Genomic DNA, 21,038 nt, shown 5'->3' on the forward strand with positions numbered 1-21,038 from the left:
ACCCAGAAGTGACCTCCGCACCCTTCAAAGGAGAACACAGAACATGAATAAACATTTTAAGGGAAATGGCAGTGGGGCGGGGACAGGATTGAGGAACAGGTGTTAGGGGACACCCATATTTGGCAGACTGAGAGAGGAGAAGTAAGAAGAAAGAGATTCCACCTATGATGACAATACTCATTCATTTTGAGAGCTAAGAATATAGCTTCATTAATACATTCATTTAAATTTAAAATTCACGATTTTTAATGAGTGTAAAAAATGGGCTCCGCAACAATCCATTACTCTCAGATATTAAAATAGGTCACCATCTGATGGGCAACTAGACATGATCTGTAATAAGCAAAATGATTTTTTAATTCAATGTCTCAGAATCAATTTATCAAAATTTAAAATAGAAACAGAAGAACTTCTTTAGTTTGTGTGATTCGCCCTGCATTACAGCCAGTCACTGATTGCACAAACAAGTCTGGCACATCGGCTTGGCACCATGGGGGCACAGTCATCCTAGGGTGCAGCCCCTCATGGGGGTGGGGTAATCTCGCATGTCACAACCGCTGCAGGCTTGGTGGACGTGGTGTCCGGTTTGCCCACTAGGATGACCTGGGGAGTCCTTTAGCTGACATTTTCAGAGCTGTAGGTATGTGTGTCAGGCACTAGCTGAGTGCCTCACACGAGCTTTCTCTTGTAATCTTCAGGACAACTGAGAGGTTTCAGTTTTATCTCTGTTGTACACTTTGGGAAGCTTAAGTGTTCAGCATCTTACCTCAAGTCACATAGCTTGCACGGTCAGGTCAATGCTGTGTGGGCTACTCCCAGCCTTGCTACTGAATACCCGCCCCTCAAACCCGGCAGCTCTAACATCACCCGACTAAAAGGTCCAGACCATCCAATGCAAATCTGTCTTTAACAAGACCCCCAGGTGATCTGACTCCACAGTTAAAGTTTAGGGAACATTGGGTTCAGGCGTTCTGCCATCAAGACTTTGCTTTAATGAACGCCAAGGGAGATTTGGCAATCTCTCCCGTCGGTGACAATTTGGGAAAAGATACATAATTGCGTTCTCCAAGAGCTACAGGAAGGAGATGGCCAACACTAGAGCTCGTTTTCTGACCAGTAAGGGTCGGGACCACTTCAAAAAGCAGCAGATCCCAAGCTACGGCGGGAAGCCAGAACATTTTCTTAATTTATTTCATTAAAAGTAGGGGCAGTTCCAATTGGGCAAGAGCCCATGGCAACAATCTTCTGGAGTTAGCTTCTCCGGCCTGAATTCCATTTTTCAAACAAGCCAAATATCAACAGCATCAACACGCAAGATTTGGAGCCTCAAATAATACATCGTGGTACTCTTCAGCTGTTACTTGTACTAGGCTAAGGATTGCTTAATTAATGATGTGCATGGCATACTAGTGCGCCCCTGTTTATCAGGCACGCCCCGGGCTTAAGTGCAAACACTCAGCAGTGCTTCCAGGCACGGGTCACCCGCCGTAGGTCCTGAATGTCGAGTGTGTCGCCTTTCCAAGCCTCTCCAAGCCCTCTGCGCTGTGGCCCTCAACACATCTCAGGCCACCGGTTGGCACTTTTCTTCCGTGTCAGCAGCCAGCCTGGCTTTCTAAGGCCGGAAGCAGCGGCCTCAGGCCGATCCTTTCGGACCCTCTTGAGCGGCTTTCCGGCTGGGGTCGCCACCTGCACCCGCACCCCAGGGAAGGGGCGGCGCTCGCCTGGCTCTCCCGGGTGGACTCACCCCGAGTGGAGGTGGTGGCAGACGGCGGTCACGTGTGGCGATGGGGGGCGGAGCGCAGCCGGCCGGGTGGGTGGAGAAAACAAAGCCCCCAGCTGTCAGTCGCGGAAGGAGGCGACAGCGCCGGAGCAGGTGAGTCAAGTGCATTTAAAGCGGTACCGCCCTGGCGCACCCCACTGCTCTGGCATGGTGCCCCACCCCCGCCCCCTGGAGAGGGCGCTGGCCGCGCCTTTTAGGCTGTAGGTCGTGATGCAAGAGGAGCCGGGGGTCCCCGAACCCAGCAAGAAGTTGTTCAAGGATCTACGCGTTTGCCCGTGGCTTTGCACTCCGACGCGCTCCCCGCGACGTCCCCTCGGGGTCCAGCTCTTTGCACTCAGGGTAGAGCGGAGGGAGTCGGGGCTGCCACGCTGGCAGAAGCAAAGTGGACGGAGGGAAGGCGAGGGGCATTAGGGCAAGGAGACTTGGCGTTGCTAAAGGAGGAGATCTGCAAGCGCGAAAATTGAGATCACCGGGCTGAGAGCGAGGGCAGGGGGACGCGTGGCAGGGTTGCGCGCTTCGGAGCAGACCAAGAGGTGTGCCGCGCGTTGGTTAGGCGGCTGGAGAACGGCCCTGGGACCCCGGTCCTGCTGCCGACCCCTGCCTGGGCTTCCTTTCCAGCGGAGAGCAGCCTCACCACTCTCAGCGTCACTCTCCCGTGCTCGGGTGGGCTAGAGAATCGGTAAAGGACTCCGCGTCCAGGCGGTTCTTGGGCAGGAAGCACCTAGCGCGCCGGACCGGGCCGCTCGGTCCAACCTGCCGTGCTGGACAAATCCTCGGGCTCCACGCTTAGAAAGGCTGCGCCCGGGCCAGAGATCCCACAAAAGACCGGAAGGAGGGCTGGGTGCAGAAAGACCCTCCCTCCCTTCGGAACCAAAGCGCTCTTGCTAACGCAGACTTTGAAACCCCAAAGGGCTAGTGGCTTTGGTCACTCCCCCGAGACGCTTGGCCAAGGTAGTGTCCAAGCAAGGCAGCGCTGCCTCCTCGGAGAAAGGGCGGCTGCAGCCACTCCAGCCTTTGTCTTAACCCCCAGTCCCCTTCTGCTAGTTCTCCTGGGAACCGGTAGCTTGTGGAGTACTTAATATTCGGAAATGAGCCATCCTTCAGCTTGGCACTGGCAGACGCTGTGCTTCCCTCCCAGCCTTCTGCTGCATCACTCGCTTTCGTCCTGTCCTTTAAAAAAAAAGTGCCGGACCTACTAGGCAAGAGGCGGTCGCTAAAAGCACTTCAGCACAGCCGGCCTAAGATCAAGGGTTAAGCGTTCAAACCCGCGCCACCTGCGCTCGCGGCTGAGGAGGAACTTCCGTGATTAGCATAGTATCTGCCCCGGGGAGGCGCTGCGAGGTGGGGTGAGTCTCTGCCCCGCGAGGTGAAGCGTGCGGTACCGTCTGGGCTGAGGTCAGAGACAGCGCCTGATTTCTATCCGAGAGGACGCACGGCTTGCAGCCTCGCTGAACGGGACACTGAGGGATGAAACAAAACAGAGATAAAAAGGTAACTGGAGGAGGAGCGCGCGTTTGAGGTGCTTCTGTTGGCGAAGTTTTGTAGTAAGAACCAGGGGGCGGCTAAAGGGTCCTTGTTGGCTGGCGCGTCTCTGGCAACGTCCTCTTGCTTTGCAGTTCTTCTTTTTTGGCAAGCTAGTGAAACATTTCAGTTAGGGACTGTCTCAGTAGCTCTCGAAGACTGGAGGTTTGGGGGGCCCACTGAGGAGTTCTTCGGTAAGCTTAGCTGGGAAGGTTTCCAGACGCTGGGAAAACCGTGGTTTTTCTGCAAAGCGCTGGTTCATTAACTTAGCTGACTGTTGAAGTCACCTGCGGAGCTTTGGAAACTCCTGAGGTCCAAACCGCATCCTAAGGTATTTGAAGGCTGTTTGGGGGGGGGGGGGGGGGGGGGAGTGAGAACTAGGCGTGGTTGGTGTGAAAGCGGAGCGGAGCACTCTGCAGGTGAGTTCACGGTGCAGCCAAGTTTGGGGACCCCTCCTGTCTCACAGGGAGGAGCTCAGCCGCCGGCAGCAGCAGGCATGGTCAGGCAAGATGCCTGTTGAACCACTTTGAGCGGGTGAGAGAACAGATACTGAAACTGAGGTGCTGGTGACTAAGGTTCTGGAGCAGGCCACTCTCATCGGGCAGCCTGGCGGATGGTGCCACCTACCAAATCATTTTTCCATTCCCTGTCTAATAATCTGTGGTTCCTGTTGGAAAGAGGGAAGGTCACTGTCCGTGCCTGGTTTCCTTACTGTTGTTAAGGGAGACGCAAGAAAACTTTGTTTCGTGGATGACTCATGTAGGACAGCCAGTAGGGAAACCCGGCAGAAACAAACTCCCAGCAGCCTGGTGAGTCAGCAAGCTGCCTTCAGCGCCTGCTGAATAGGAAGTAATTACAGCAAGCAGCTCATTGACACACACGGACTCCACTCCTTTGAAAACACATTATAGTATTTGATCAGGATCTACTTGCTTGTAAGAGCCGCTCCCTTTTCCAATGTCCCATTCCATCTGCTTTATAGAACGCTTTCGCCTGTTAGGGGAAATGCAAAGCCGACTGGACATCTTGTGCTTTCCTTGGTGGGCGGCACTATAAAAAACTTAGGGGAAAGTGTAAGTTGGTTTGGGTTATTTCAGTCATGTGACGTAGACAGAATGTGCACCACCTAAATTTGAATACAAAAAGTCAAACTTATTTAAAGATCTTCACAAAGTGGAGTAAGTAAAATTTTTTTTCAGATTTTGTATCTCCTCTTTTTTTTTAATTAATGCTGTGTTTGACAGATACAATCAGAAAGTGGTAATAAGAATTTCTAGGCCCAGGCATTTATCACAGTGGTTAAGAACAACTGAGATGCCTGCATACCACGCTAAAGTAGCTGGATCGAGTCCTAGCTCTGCTTCTGGATCTAGCATCCTGCTAATGTGCACCCTGGGAGGCGGCAGGTCATGGTTTACCTCATTGATTTCATGCCACCCACAGAGGAGACCTGAATTAAGTTCTAGTTTCCTGGTCATGACTGGTCTAACCTGTGCTATCACAGGCATTTGGGGAGTAAACTAGCAGATGGAAGATATTTATGCCTCTGATGTTCAAATAACATGAAAATGAATTTTTAAAATTTTCATATCCAAAGATTAAGTAAGTCTGATCTCTGTCACCTTAAAAGGGGGGGCTGATGTGTACCTTTGATACTGAAAGATTCAAACAGTTTTGAAAAACAATGTGATTCATTTTAATCAGATTATTTGTCAGAGGATGGTTTGTACCCAGCGCTGTAATACTTACAAGTACGCTAAAAGGGGTGGGCTGGAAACAGAGGAGCTTAACCTTAGAAGAGCTACATTTTTTTTTTTTTTGAGAATAAATAACTACCACCCCATCTTATGACCTTCTATGTATTTAGTCTTTTAGTCTTATTAATCCAACAGGGCCTAAATGTAATTAGATAGGCCGTATTTCCAGGTGCCAAATAGTGCAAGTAAACCAGAATTGAGTGATGGTCCAAGGTGCCTCTGTCAAGGCTAGACCACTGGGTTATGGACTCCAGCACCTGTTACATCATCCAGATTTTGATGGGAGTCTGACCTGACCAGATGAGATCCTTTCGAATTATCTCTTCCCTGCTTCAAATGGGAGAAACTCACATACATTGTGTTCTCTCTGATCCTATTCTTAAATAAGTAACCTTTAGACCAGGCTAACCTCAATCCTTGGGCTTATCTGCGTAACTGGAGCCATAACTTCTTTAAGTCTTTTCCCCAAGTTAGAAAAGCATAAGCTCTGTTGTTTTAACAACTCTTTATGGTTAGTTCCACTCAGCCCACCTGCCAACCCATACCCCTGCAAAGCTTAAATGCTCATGCTGGAATATCTCCCTGGGAGCACATTCCAGTTAGTGGGAGCTCTTTGCAGCAGTCACATGTCACAGGTAGCAAAGAGTAGGTCTTAGATGATTCACCTGCAACCACCTTAAACTGTTTCCAGCGCTCTGAAAAAACACGGAAGAGCAATTCCAGGGTGAATACTTGCCTTAATTCTGTAGGAGTATTTCATTTTTTCATCTTTCTCATACTTGTAAGAGTATTTGTATCCTTATTTGTTTTTAGTACATGAGGGCATACTTCAGGGATTTATTCCAACTTAGGAATTCTGATTGAGTGTCATTCATATATTTAAACACAACATGGAAACGTGTTGCTTTTGGAAATAGTTGTTTTCCTACAGTATACATGTAATGTAAATTGCTACCTACAATGGCAAAAACACCTGAGTTGTGCGTGTTACACGAAGTTGTACATGTAGTCATTAGCACCGCTAAAGGCTGACATTATGCCCTGAACAGTCTCTGGTTAAAAATTTCAACTTGCTTAGACGTTGCCTTTCGTGAAAGTTTCATTAGTTAGAACTTCCTCCTTTGGATGCCTTGTTCATACCAAAGACCGGAAACTTGCAAGTAAGTTTCAGTTGTACTCATGTCGAGACTGTATGGGCCCTCTTAGTGTCACTGATGTTCTCACCATGCCTTTCAGAATCAGTGTGCTTGTAATTTAGAAACTAAAGAAGCTAGAGGTTCCATTTTCATTGAACCAAATGGTGTGATATAATTAGTGTAAATTTTAAGGGAGGTCCCTGACATATCTTAATATTTATGGGGTTTGGCACAGTGGCCAAGAAGGCTAATTTTCTGCCTCTGTTGTTGGCAATCCATATGGACACTTGTTTGTATCCTGGCTGTTCCACTTTGTATCCAGCTCCCTGCTAATGTGTCTAGGAAAGCAGAAAAGATGGCCCGACTCCTTGGGCCCCTGCACCCATGTGGGAGAACCAAAGAAGCTCTTGGCTCCTAGCTTCAGACCCACCCAGCCCTGGCCATTGCCACTGGTTAGGGAGTGAACCAGAAGCTGGAAGATCTTTCTACTTCTGTCTCTCCCTCTCTGCAATGCTGTCTTTCAAAAAACAAATGTTTTTTAATTCTTTTATTTCAAAGAGAAAGGATTTATTAATTTGGAATTACAGGGAGAGGAGAAGAGAGAGGGAGAGAGCTTCCATTTCCCAGCTCATTCCCCAAATGACTGTAATGACCAGGACTAGGCCAGACCAAAGCCACGAGCTTCATCCAAGCCTCCTGAGTGTGTGCAGAGACCCAAGTACTTGATCCATCCTCCACTGCTTTCCCAGGCATATTAGGGCGCTAGATCAGAAGCTGGATGAACAGGACACAAACTGATGCCCATATGGGATGTTGGCCTATCAAGGCATCTTAATCTGATATGCTGCAAGATCATCAATCCTAGTTGAATCTGTTCTGAAACAAGAACAGGTGTGGGTGTTGTAGCATAGTGAGTGAAGCAGCTACCTGCAGAGCTAGTATCCCATATTGGTGCCAATTCAAGTCTCTTGCTCACTTCTCTTCAAATCAGTTTCTAAAATTAACAAAACATTGGGCTGACCAATTTTATTAGAGCAGGGACTTAATAATTATCAATTGCTTAAACAGGGACAAACATTCAAAAGTGTTTTGCTAATGGACTAACTTTTGATGTAGTTTCTCCTAAGCATCACAGCAGGAATGACAGCTGGCATTGAAATTAGGTAGAGGAAAGGAAATGAGAAAAGCCAGCTGGAAAGTGAAATAATGCCTTTGAGTTTTGCTGCTGTCTGAAATTTTTAAAGATATAGAAAGTATAGCGGTAAAAGTGAAATCAGAGCTAACTGCTCTCTTTGAAAGCTGAGGGATGGTGCTTGCAGCCACTGATAAGCAAAAGGTGAGAGTACCTGCAGCTGCCTTAACACTTTCCTTCCTTTTTTTCAAAGATTCTTTAAACCAAATCAAATCATTCATGATGCATCTGGACCACCGGCCCCCCCTTGTTTCCAGCTTTCCTACTGATTTTTTACCCACTGGAAGGTGAAAAGGGAGCTGGGAGGAAGCCTGGCTCTCCTCACCTGCCCTCCCCACAAGAAGCTGTTGGTAGAAGTCTGTGGGTTTCATTCCCAGCTTGTCCTATAGCACTGTTGTTCTTCGAAGTGTACACAGATCTCTTAAGAGGAGCTGCCGGAAATCAGCATCAGTAATAGACAAGGGCTCCATGTGTCACTGTCAAGTCCAGCAAATGATTCCCTGGCCACAAAATGTTTATTCTCCCTCTAAGCACCTGTGCCCGCAGTGCCTTGAGATACGATAGAATTGGGGAATATGTTTTTATCTGAGATTGTCAGATAAAATACAGAAGAAATACTCAACAGTGAATTTCTGTATATTGTAAATATTACATGGAATCTACTTAAACTAAAAATTTTATTCTATATTTAAATTTTACTGGGTGTATCATTTTGTTGTCTTTTGCTTTTATTTTTATTTATTTATTTATTTTGCTGAGTTTAGCAATTCTACTTTTCACATAATAAATTTCAAGTAGCTAGCTTTCCTGATCTAGCCAGTATCTTATCTGAGGCAACATTTCTGTGATAATAGTTTAAAATATCTGAGCTGCCTTCAGCTATCAAAAGAAAACAATCAGGTAATTAGCTGAAATTTGTCACCTAATTTGCTTAATTGAAAGGGAAATAAAACCAGGAGCAAGTGCTTGGTCCAGCTTCAACCTGCTTCCCACAATGGAGCCCTTCAGTTCCCAGCCTCAAGCTCCTACTAACACAGACTCCGGAAGCACAAGGTGATGGATGACTCATGTGGTTGGTCTCCTCCTTGTGTGGGAGAACTAGGTTGAAATGCTGTATCCCTGCTCAGGCCACTGTGAGAATGTGGGACGTGAACAGGTGGCTGGAAACTATCTCTGTGCCTTTTGAATTAGTATGTTTTTAAAATTTTTTGATTAAATCAGAACTAGAAAATTAATCATCTTATTTTTATGTGCTATTTTACAATACTGTCTATTCTTTCACATACCTTTTAATAAGATATTTCAATAGGAAAGTTATTTGTTCCATTGGAGCAACATAAGGAATTATTGACCCTAACTGTGTTGCTAATCAAAGTGATTCCAAACCATTCCGATGAGACCTCACTATCCATGAGGTCTGGAGCTGTAACGTCAGCCTCACATAGGAGGTGCTTTAAAATGCAGAACGTGAGGCTCCACCCCAGACTTTCTCAATCAGTATCTGGGCTTTATCAGTGACTCATACACAGGTGGCTTTAGAAGCCCTAAACTCGAGGGTTCACTTTTTCACACATTTTTGTCCTTTTAGATATCTTGTTGAAATGATCCTCTTTTAACACCTAAGAAAAATTAGTCAATAAATATCAAGACATGCAGCCATACTATTTTCGTTTCAGTTATCTAAACACGTTAAAATTATCTAGTATGGTTTTATGATGAGCCTAAATAAAATAATAAGACGAATGAAGTTTTTTTGTAAAAGACTCTCATGAACTTGAATGTATCTTTTAAATAACACTGTGTTGTCATTAATAATCTGTAACTTAGGTGGCCATACTTTCTGATCCTCAGATCACCAGGAAAGGCCTGTTCTGCATCTTCATTTCAGAGACTGTAACTTACACAGAAAGCTATGCACCGATACCCCATTCACATGTTTCTTTTTTGCAGATTTCTTAATTGTTATTGAAAAAGTGGATTTACAGAAAGGAAAAACAGATCTTCCATCTGCTGATTCACTCCCCAAATGGCTGCAATGACCAGAGCTGAGCTGATCAAAATGCAGGAGCCAGGAGCTTCTTCTGGGTCTCCCGTGTGGGTGCAGGGACCCAGCCACTTGAGCCATCTTTGACTTTTCCCAGACCATTAGCAGGGAACTGGATCTGAAGGGGAGCAGCTGGGCACAAAGCAGAGCCCATGTGGGACACCAGTGCTGCAGGAAACAGCTTTATCCACAGTGCTGCCCCCCCCTTTTTTTTTTTATAAAATTATAGTGTATAATAAAAAGGATCTTGTTATTGGAACAGGACAACGAAATGGCTTAAGGTTTAAAACTCATTCTGTTGGTGACTGGGTGATCCTTCTTCATCCCTTCCGTTGAATTTTCTCACAGTCAGCTGAAGACTGGAGCCTGCCATTGTTTCATGAGGTTCTTGTCAAGAAGAAATTTGATTGTGTTTGTGTGTGTGTTGGGCAGTGGTCTGTTGCGAGGCATTAACTTTTGAAAAAGTTAAGAAAAACTCTGAAAAGCCTTGCTTCACCTCCTAACCATCTTTTGCACCTGTCTCTACAGGGTGGCTTAGGTGGCCTCTGTGGGATGGCCTTTCACCCCAATGTGTGTAAATTGGTTGGGGATTGCAAGGGATGCCTGCTCTTCTGTACTTCAAGTGCAGCTCTTGACACATGAGAGTTTCACCTTTTTCCAGCAAGGCTGTTTTGGAGATGGGAGTTGGCACTGCACGTAAGTCTTATGTGCTAGGAAGTAGGATACTGGGCTAGGGCCATCTCCTTCATGAGTGTTATGCTCTTGACCATGGAAAACACTCCTCGGAGGGGACATATCTCTGCAAACCATTTCTGGAAGTCTACTGCTGAGCTTTATCCCCTCTGTTTTAAACATTGACCTGTTAAATTCCATATCTCTGGGAGGAATCTTGCTGAGAGCACAGGTTGATCAGCTGCCAGGCGTAGGTAAGTAGTTAGGAGAGGGGTGCAAAAGTGGTTGTCTGACAGGAGGAATGATGCAATGCCTGAAAACAAACAGAACAGGTGTTAGGACACTTGTGTCTGGAATCATAATGTAGATCGCTTTTTTATTTTAAAAAAATAATAATAATAAAGCAAGGTAGGCACTTGGCAAGGCAATTAAGTCACCAACAGGATGCCCTGCTCCCACATTAGAGTGTTTTGTTGAGTCTGGTACCCTCCACTTTCAGTCCAGATTTCTGCCAGTTGGTGCCCTGAGAGGCAACATGTCCCTGAGTCCTTGCCACCTGCATAAGAGACCCTGATTGAGTTTGGCTTTTCACTGCCACCTGGCCCAGCTTGACTGTGGCAGCCACTTAGGGAATGAACCAGCAGGTGAGAGATTTCTCTATCCATCTCTCTTTCTGCCTTTCAAGTAAGACAAAAACAAATTCCGAAAATGTAAGAATAAACTATTATGTATAAAATTTCAGGATGTGACATCCCTTCCATATGCTGCCACTCACGACAAATTTTATCTCTCCTACATTTAAAGTAAACTACTGATTCCCTGAGGAGTTTTATTTTTCCAGAAGTTTGCTTTAAAGTTCCAGGAAGTAAAAAATGCAGGTACTTCTACATTGGTATTTCCCAAGTTACGTTGAAACCGAGCAATAAGTACACGGAAGGTGCTGTCGTTGTCTGCATGGCTCACTTGGTCTTTTCATCAGGGAATGATCTGTGACCTGGGAGACCATCTGAGGAATGCAGCTTCCTCTCCTGACCCCCTGTTTGAAAGCAGTAGGAGGCTGATGAGGGCTTTGAGGGCAAGTAGCGTCCAGAAACAAGAAACATCTGTCCTACAGGGCCATTGTCCTCCTTCCTTGAAAGGAACAAGGGGCTCCTGGTACTGCTTCCCAGCAGCTCTCACAATCGGCCACACAGACCCAGGGCTAAACGGAGCATCGTTCTATCCCAGAGTGTGTGGGCTTTTTGCCCCTCTTGGTGACTCCTGCTGTATTTACCCATCACCACGGACACCAATGCCAGTGAAACCGTGAATCAGTCAGGGTCATCTCTGCTATTGGAAGAACATGTTAGGCTGTTTTTGTGAAGTCTGTCCTGAAACTGTTCATAGCAGTTTGCTCAGACAGGGACCTTGGGTGGAGTTTAAGTCCCGTTGACACCTTTAGTGCGTACTTTGTTGAGCAATCTGGCACAAAAGAAGCGTGCAGGATGAGTAGGACGATCAGTGTGATCTGCATCCTATAACATCAACGGACCTCTGAGTCATGTTTTCCCATGTGGTTTGTGACACATCCCAATGGGAAGATTTTTTTTTTTCAACAATGTATCTTTGTAAGACTTAGTGGTGTTGCAAAGGTTGCTCTTGAAATCTGAAAGCTATGTGGTTTTTTTTTTTAACTTATTTTTCACATTTTGAAAGTTTTTTTTTTTATTTATTTCTTTGTGGGCCTGGCATGATAGCCAGTGGTTAAATCCTTGCCTTGTAACCACCAGGATTCCATATGCACACTGATCCATGTCCTGGCTGCTCCACTTCCCATCCAGCTCCCTGCTTTGTGTTCTGGGAAATGGTCTAGGAAAAGCCTTGGGACCATGCACTGAAGGTTTGTTATTAATTCATCAACCTAACTATAAAACAGAATAGGAAATGGACTAGAAACTATTTCTTTGATAAATTCACAAATTTTTACATGTGAGGGAAATATATAGTTTTGGTAATCCAATAGCACATTGAACTATTTAAATTGGAATGGGTAGAGACAGTGATAGGTTTAAATGTACATATAACATATGGAGAACATTATTATAACTCCTTGAAATCCAAAAGCAAGTGTGATTTCTGGCGGAGCAGATGAATTTTTTAAAAGCTTCTACTCAGGAACATTCCAGAATTCACATTTCCTGGGCACATGACTGTAAGCATTGGATCATTTTCCCATCAGTCAGCCTGAGCTGAGAAATAAAAAGGTCATATAGTGCATGGAAACAGTGGAATTACTGACCAAGTCTGGCAATGTGTTGTATTGCATTGCCTCAAAACATAGGTGAAGGCAGGAAGCAGGAATCCCATGGTTGCTGAACAATTACTCAGCAATGATCTGGCACCTGCCTGAGGCACCAGAGCACACAAGAATAGGAAGAATATAGATTCAAAACACAAGAACTGAACCAGCCGTGGGACGGTTTCGTTTTAGCCTAAAACATGGACACTTCAAAAAGTTAAAGAAAGAATGGAATTGAAAGGTGAGTTTGCCTTGGTGCAAAACATTGTTGAGACCCATGCATTGTTTTTTCATGATGTGAATTTTCATGTATTTGCACACCCTTTTTTCAAAGGGAATTTCCTAAAAGTACACAGAAAGCTAGCAGATGTTTCATTTTTAATCAAAGATAAAAGTTCAATTCTTTTTGTAGCTGCCAATGTTAAAGAAATGGTAGCCAATCAGTGGTTTTACCAAGGTCATTTATTGAAGAACAGCCAGCAAAAGAGGCCTCGGTGGGCTAGAGAAATGAGAGTCCTGTCTGAGCCATTCCGTGGGGCCCCTTTCATCAAGGCTGTCTATGAGATCCCTTAAAATAGACAATCTTTCCGGTTCTATTTTAGCTCTTGGTTTTCCCTAGAGTTGATTCCATTTTAATACTTCTGGCCCCTGTAATGTTTACATCCAGTTGCCCAAGGAAATGTGTACAAACATAATAGTAAAAAGCAGATTTTCCATGTATCTGGAAATTCCCAGTTGCTCAAGAACCCTTATATTCCGGTATTGGCAGTCACTTTTCCCCCCTGAGTTTGGAAATGAAGGTGCACTGAGAGAAGACATGATTACTTGCTCATTGATTAGGTTGGAAAGTATAGGCAATCTCAAAAGTCGTTTTGAACTTCACACTATTAGGCAGGATGCTAATAGTGTACACTGTGCAGCTAAGTACTTGGTGTACACCAAGTATACTGTGCAGTTGCAGAAACAGTGGTGCAAAATGCAAAGTTTTCTGGGTATGAAATTCATTGTTTTTAAATATTATGTATTTGAAAGGCAGAGCTAGGAGGTGGGACTGGAGGGAGATCAGTCTTCATCTGTTGGTTCATTACTCAAATGGCTGCAGTGGCCAGAGCTAGGCCTGTCTGAAGCCAGGAATATCTTTGAATCTGCTTCATGGATGCAGGGGCCCAAACATTTTGGTCATCTTCATTGTCTTCCCAGGCACGTTAGCAGGGAGCTGGAAGTGCAGTAGCTGAGACTGAACTAGTGTTCATATGTGACACCAGCAGCTGTATCTACTACAGCTCTGGCCACATTGTTAGCTTTTCACAAAGCTTAGGAGGCCATGTGCACATCCTTTCTTCTCTCCAGCACCCTAGCTGTATGTGTGGTGGCTTTGGCCAACTTAGTGGTCTACACAAGGAAAAATAATGGTGGCTTCTTTGAGGGTGCTCATGTAACTAGATCCAGATCCAACCATTCAGGTCAGCAGAGAAGAAATCATAAACCTTAGCTAAAGCCCTGTCTAATGCATTTGTATAAATTAATTCATCAGTTAGGTGCATGTCACCTTGAAATGAAGAGCACTTTCCCTGAGGATCTGAGACATGGAATGAGTATATTACCCCAAGGAGGTTAGGGATGTGATAAGAGTAGAGATGCAACAAAAAGTAATGTACCCCAAAGATAGACTTTGTCTCCCTAATTTTGCTTTGATCCATTATTGGTTGCAAGAACTGTGCTGTACGCTTGTTGATTTGAACGGGGATCATCTGAGTGAGTAGTCTTAAGTGTATGTCAGGTTGTCACAGCTGCAGGTGTGGGGAAGAGCTCTGAGGAAGAGGGGGTCACGTGTCCCACAGCTCAAAGTGTGGTTCACCAAAGAGAGGCATCAGCATCACCCAGAAGTCAGAATCTCAGACCCCACCCCAGGCCAAGTGAGTCACACTGCGCATTGTAACAAGAGTCCCAAGTGATTCGGAGTCAGAAAAGTACTACTAAGTGCAAACCTGTGAATTCAATTCTTATTGCCATCTAGTTTTCAGAATGAAAAAAGAAAGAGACGTAACCGACTTTCAGACTCTGTACGTAATCCAAGAGAACAGCAGTTAGTTACACTTTTGCCTCTTGTTGTTCTTTCAATACCAATGCATTCAAAACTCCGTAATAGAATTATCTATTCATGTGTAGGTTTATACAACTATACTGTATGCTTGTTGGTGGCCAAACTGTATTGTTCAGTCATAAAGCTTCAACCCTGACATGGTGCCTGGCATATGAGGGGTGCACAGGGCTCCTTATGGGTGGGCAATGGGATAGGAGAGAATAATGAATAAAAGATTGCACACAGAGCTAGATTTGACTCTGCCATTTAATATGGCTTGACAATCCCCAAGGCACAAGTGCCAACAAGTGAATGCACTCAGCTAAAAGCTGCATACAGTGGACTTGTAGCAGAAGTGACACAAGAATTACAGGTGCCAAGATCTGGGTGAGATCATCTGTGTGGAAACTCTTGCAGAATTAAAAGCTATAGAGAAATTTAATTATGGAAGTAAAAGCCATTAGAAATATTTTCAAGCTGAACATTTTATTTGGATTTCCAGTAATATATTATTTCCCCCAGAATTGTTTCATCTATAACAGTGGGACGGAGGTTTCTGCTCTGGAATCTGGGTATATGTTTCCCCAGATGGAATTCAGCATGAATTCCCCCATCTGTAAGGCAGAGCCCCGGAGAGTGGTGCTGGTTGTCATTCCGTCAGCACTGACATCTTCACATCAGCTCCAGCAGGACACTCGTAGGCAGCGCCTGTGAGGGCATTCCTGTGCGTGGCTGCAGGTCCCATCCACTTACCAACACTCTTTACAGACTCCACTAAAAATGAAAAAAAAAAGGAGTTTGAGAAGATTTCCACAGAGAATAACAGAAAAGTAGGAAGGTTATGCTTCTTTGGATAAACACCCCTGACACTCTCCGTCCTCAGTGTCCTTGCAGCCCTCTGTCTTTCCAGGGCCGAAGTCTTAGACTTCACTCCATCTTTAACACTTGTTACATGACTGTTAACTTTCTTTAGGAGATCCAAGAAATAACAAATTAGTACCACAGGATCTATGAAAGGCAGGGTTTTTAGTTTCCATCGTGACCCAGACACTGAACTTGAACTCTAGACTCTGAAATTGGACCTGACATTGAATCTCTCCTGGGCTTCTTTCCCACTTCACATTCCTCTGCGTTTCAGTGTCACTCATACATAGGAGGAAAGAACCGTTGATTTCCAGCTACGCTCTTTTCAAGGATAATTGATTACAAATGAATACAAGAATAGGTTCAAATAATACAATTAAAAACATTTCACAAAATTACGATGCAGGTGACATTTCTCATATATACGGTTTGCCTTACCATTTTTATGGCCCCCATATGCTTCCACTGTGCCATTCTGCTGGTTATTGCCTCCTCATTTTTAAGAAGAATTTTACTCTTTCAGTTTTAGCTCTCTGCCTTGATTCTAGAATAGAAGGGGCACTTTCATTCTGGTTCACATGGGAAGTAGCAGATGGGTAGATGAAGATTCCAAGAAATGAAAGAGGTTAGGCTATATTCTTATGAGAAGAACTGAATTTCTATTTTATTGTTGCTATCCTTTTAGATAGTATCTTCAGATTGTCTTTTAAGCTTAGAAATCCAAACCACATGACTTAGAATATTATTATCATTCATTGTAATCCCTTTGATTAGCTCGCTGCAAGGTTTTAGAGATCCCTAAATATATAGTAGGGCCATTTGGTAGTTTGTTTCTGTCTCTGAAGGACAGGCATGAGTTCCAGCCGACTTCATGCCCAAGACACAGTGTCATTTGACCTCGTGTGCTGCTTGCAGATATGCTCCTGTGGTTTTGGGTTTCCCTGGTGTGTGCTCTGCTCTGTGCTTCCTGGCAGGCATGTCCTGGGAGAGTTGGCTTGGCAGGCTCAGGCCTCCCTCTGTTGCCCTTGGAGAAGCCTCTGAGCCTGACCCACACCACTAACTGTGGTGATGCTTGCTGGGGTGGGGCTCCCCGGAAGGCCGATGTCAGTGAGCATCAGGCATGAGATTAATAGCCTGTGACCTGCCGTTATTGTTCACAAACTTTATTCCTCAAAAGCTGTGAGCTTACCACGTGCTAGACTGTGGCTTACACCAAGAGCGATGCAGTGTCTAAGCGTGGCCATGGAGGACCTGAAATTCAGATGACTTGTTCTAAAGTTCCAAAGGAAGTGTAGTCATATCCTAAGAACAGAATCTGGGCTCAGACCCAGGTGGTGGTGGTGGTGGTCTGCTCTTGGAAAAACTGTGAATAGCTGAGGAGGTGGTAATACTGTCTCTCTTGGTGGGGAAGACTTTAAGATTTACTTACTTATGTATATATTTGAAAGAATTTCAGAGAAAGGAGAGACACAGGTCTTTTCATATGTTGGTACACTCCCCAAATGGCTGCCCCCGCTGGGGTTGGGCCAAGCTAAAGTGAGAAGGTAGGAACGCCAAACTGGTTTCCCACTCACATGACAGTGGCCCCAGTTTGAGCCATTTCCTGCTGTTTTCCTAGGATTATGAGCAGGGAGCTGGATCAGAAGTAAAACAGCTGTAATTCCAACTACTGCTCATGTGAGACGGCACCCTCGAAGCCTACCACTTAATCTCCTATCCCCCAGTGCTGGCCCCAAGAAAAGTGTGTTAAGTTTGTTTTCCTCAGGCATCTCATAGCCTAACATGATTAGAAATACTTTCCCATCTGTCTTCCTCCTGATCCTCCAGACATGGAGGTCTGAGTCTTTTGTTGGGGGTTGAAAGGAGAGATTCATAGCTGGGCCACATGTTCTGCTACTCTGCCTCGGACGCAGGGTGCTAGAAATAATGGGTTTGTACAATGAGAGAGAGTTTGAGATTCTAGTGGATGGAGGAAAATTGGACTTTTGTAGAAACAGAGAATATGCTTTGTTAAAGAGTTGGACCATGTCACGCTTTTTATCCTGACAAATACATTTGATTATTTTTTTTTTTCAACGAAAACAAAACCAACAAGCAAGCCCAGAGAAAGCAGCTGGCTTCCGGCTGCTCATTTCTAGCCCTCCAAGTGACAGAAGATTCAGCCAATTGGTCTTTTCTAATGTTAGGGAAACTAGACTATGGCTTACATCTTAGTGTGTTGGTGAGAAAGCGTATGTCCTTGTTCGGTATGTGGTCCACTTTAGCATACAGAACACCTACTTTATTGTCCACAAAACACAAAGGATAAAATTCTCTTCTTGTAGATCAGTACACTTCCTTCAGGAATCGGGAAAGGAGCTTTCTCTGGTCCTTACTTAGTTCCAACTTTGGATCCCCACCCTCTCCTGAAATGACCATCAGGGTCGCTCTGAAGCACCCTCTCCCAAAAAAAAAAAAAATGGATTGGATAGACAGAAAACAAGGAAAACTTAGAATCAGACAGGAAATGGTTAGCCTGGACTCACATATACCTTACCAGGTAGGACATGAACATAAGTTACTCCTCACTAAGCTATTGAAGATTTCTCTGCACACCCCTACTAAAACTGTTCTGCATCCCAACTGTTGACATATGCCTTGTTAGAGTTATAAGCCAGTTTGGACTATCCTAAAATCTGCTAAGTTCAGTAAAAATTATGCTTCAACACTATAAACTACTAAATACAAAAAGGAAAATAGACACGAGACAGCTGAATAGTACCCTGTAGCCATTTTAAGGTGTATAGCAGCCAGTTGTGTATAAACTACAATTGTAATGTCAATGAAGTAATCACAGGATGTGGTTAAGAACTTGCATTTTCTAACATATTGGTCACTCAATACCATGTCATTTAACTCCATAAGGTTGTAAACAGTAGTTGATGTTATGTGTTGTGGCTTTTAATTGGTCGCAATGATATTCTGCCAGCTCTGCCTTCAGACCAGAGATGGTCTGCCCAAGAAACTGTTGAACTTATCTGGACAATAAGATGCTGGACACTATGCAAAGTATATGCTTGCAAAGAAAGAATGAGGATTGGATTGGAACTGTAATACTGCAACTAAGTGGAGAAATCCACCATGGGGGGAGGTACAGGGAGGGTTTGGGGGAATCCCAGAACCTATGAAACTCTGTTATACAATCAAGTGTAATTTAAAAAAATTCTCTTCTTGTGCAAATAACATGTAGGAATTTTGAAAGCTTCTGCTTAATATGAACTTGAGGGCCTAAGCAATCACCACAGTAGATCCATTTGGTATTTAGAACTCTTTCCTGGATTTGAATGTAGTTTCAATATTTTGAATATTAGTTAAAACTGAAAGCTAAATATGGAAGGAAAAGGAGATAACAGCAGAGAAGGTTCTGAGACAGGCAGAACCAGACAGGAGAGGGCTGAAAACAGCTTTTGAATGCTAAGAATGTTTATTTTTTTTCCCTTGGATCCGTGCAAAGTGGAACAAACTTGTGACCCCATCTTTCCCCCTTCCTCATGGCCTCTCTGACATTGCAAGAAAATTTAAAAAGTGAGATATCATGTTCAATTCTAGTTTCTAATTTCCTGATTTTTAAAAATATCTTGAGATAATTGAACATTAATATGTAGTTGTAAGAAAAAAAAAGAGATTTCCTGTATCCTTTATTCCCCACCGCTTGCCCCTAGCACCATGGGAACACACCTGCAAGATCAGCACCAGAATGTCTTCCTTGATACAATCAGAGTAAGGACTACTTCCTTCAACTCAAGGAAGCATGTGTTGCCCTTTCCTAATCAGAATTTTTCTGCTCCAGCTCTTATGCTCTCCTTAACCTCTAGCAACCATTAATTTGCATTCCCAGTTGCTATACTTTTCTTATGCCATGCGCTATCTAACTTTTGGGGATTGTGCTTTTCACTCAGCATAATTCTTCAAGGGTTTCATAATTCTCAGGCGGTTGATTGTTTGTTTGTTGCTGAGTAGTCTTATTTTCTGCCCTTGCATAAACTAAGGACAAAGTTGTCACCTCTTGTTCCCTCTCCACATCTGGCTTCCTCTCCCCTTCCCTGGTCCGTCTTCCCTCCCGTTTTCTCCCCTCTTATTTCTTCTGTTTTCCCTCCTCTCCTCGGTCCTGAAAGCTAAAGTTCAAGATCAAAGGGTTCCATCATGTTGAGTCATCTGCTAGCAGAAGAAACAGTGCAGAGGAGCCATAGGGAATGGGAGGAAGAAGAGAAGAACCCAGTCATATAGTTAAATAACACACTTCCCGAGTAGTGGCATTGATCTTTGACACAGCTCTGCCCTTAAGACCTCATCATCTCTGAAATTAAAAAAAAAAAAAAAAAATAGCAGTCAAATGAACTGCTGGTAGGATTCAGTGAACCCTCCTCACTCATAATTTTCACCACTCTGATAGTCATGTCTCAGGGTGGTTTTGATTTACCTGATGACTAGTGGTGTTGGCGACCAATCCATGTGCTTACTTACTCCCTGCATGTACCCGTCATGTCCTTTGCCTAATTTCTGATTGAATTATTTTCTATTATTGGGTTTTAAGAGTCTATAAATATTCTAGATACTTGTTCATAGAGTTTGTAAATGTCTATGTTTGCTTCACATGGACAAAATGTTTCATTTTGGTGAAATCTGATTTATCGCTTTTCCCTTTCACAGATTATGCTTTGGGTATCAAAGCTAAGAACTCTTTCCTGGGCTCTAGATCCCCAAGGCTTTCTCCTGCCATTTTCTTCACAGATTCCTCATGCTATAATACATTTTAGGCTGATATATAAATACCTATACACACACATAGAGATATTACATATATATTATATGTTCAAAAATGCAGTAGAAAATGAATATTATGAAAGGGCATTTCATAGATTCCTTGTATCAAAATAAGCACTTCATTTTTTATCAGTGTTCTGAAGTCTCCTCATACAGTACACACATAATAACTGCAGTACTTCAAATGGAACAGGAAAAAATCTATTGTGTCGCTGTGAACCCTCTCAGCGAAAGTTGAGTGGAAAGGATGAACTCACTGTGGCAACGATGTACATAAGTGATCATTTACACATTCCAGGCCCTGTGCTTACAGCAAGAGAAGAACAAAAGCCCTACTGGTGCCTCCAGTCTACACCAGAACTTTTAAAGTATTGTGATAAAGGGCATGTGTATGTAAAAGAGAAGATTCTGGAGTCCTTACATGTCAGTTAAAATTGTCACTTTTGGGACTGTGGAGGTGCCATAGCATCTGGTCCTCCAACTGCAGCACCAGTATCCAGTATGGGTAATGGTGCATGTCCTAGCTGCAACACTTCTCATCCAGCTCCCTGCTTATAGCTTGGGAATACAACAGAGGATGGTTCAAGACCTTGAGCCATTGCACCCATATGCAAGACTCGGAGATGGCTCCTGGCTCTAGGTCAGCTCAACTCCAGACTCTGTGGCCGTTTGTGGAAGTCAATCAGCAGGTGGAAGACCATTTCTCCTGCCTCACTATAAATCTTCAAGTAAAAATAAAGGAATTTAAAAAAAAAAAGCCTTCCTAACTGTGTAATATTAGGTACATTGCTCTGTTACCTGAAGCCTCGGTTTCTTCATTTTCCCTGTGGTGGTCCTGAGGACTAAACGAGATAAAAAGGTGTGAAATGATTGCCACATAGGATGCTCAATGAACAATGTCCTCCTTC

At 44.1% G+C, this 21,038-nt stretch overlaps 1 protein-coding gene across 1 annotated transcript in view; it reads left to right on the forward strand.

Moving 5' to 3' along the window:
- Positions 1-3,094: 3,094 nt before the first annotated feature.
- Positions 3,095-21,038, forward strand: part of MAPRE2 (microtubule associated protein RP/EB family member 2) — a 152,994-nt gene continuing 135,050 nt past the window's right edge. Inside the window, exon 1 of the mRNA XM_040984882.1 lies at positions 3,095-3,271. Coding sequence (XP_040840816.1) covers positions 3,248-3,271 — 24 coding nt within the window. The 5' untranslated portion in view covers positions 3,095-3,247. The remainder of the gene's footprint in view (positions 3,272-21,038) is intronic.

Source organism: Ochotona curzoniae, unplaced genomic scaffold (assembly GCF_017591425.1).
Source record: "Ochotona curzoniae isolate NIBS_2020 unplaced genomic scaffold, NIBS_Ocur_1.0 contig_43, whole genome shotgun sequence".
NCBI lineage: Eukaryota > Metazoa > Chordata > Mammalia > Lagomorpha > Ochotonidae > Ochotona > Ochotona curzoniae.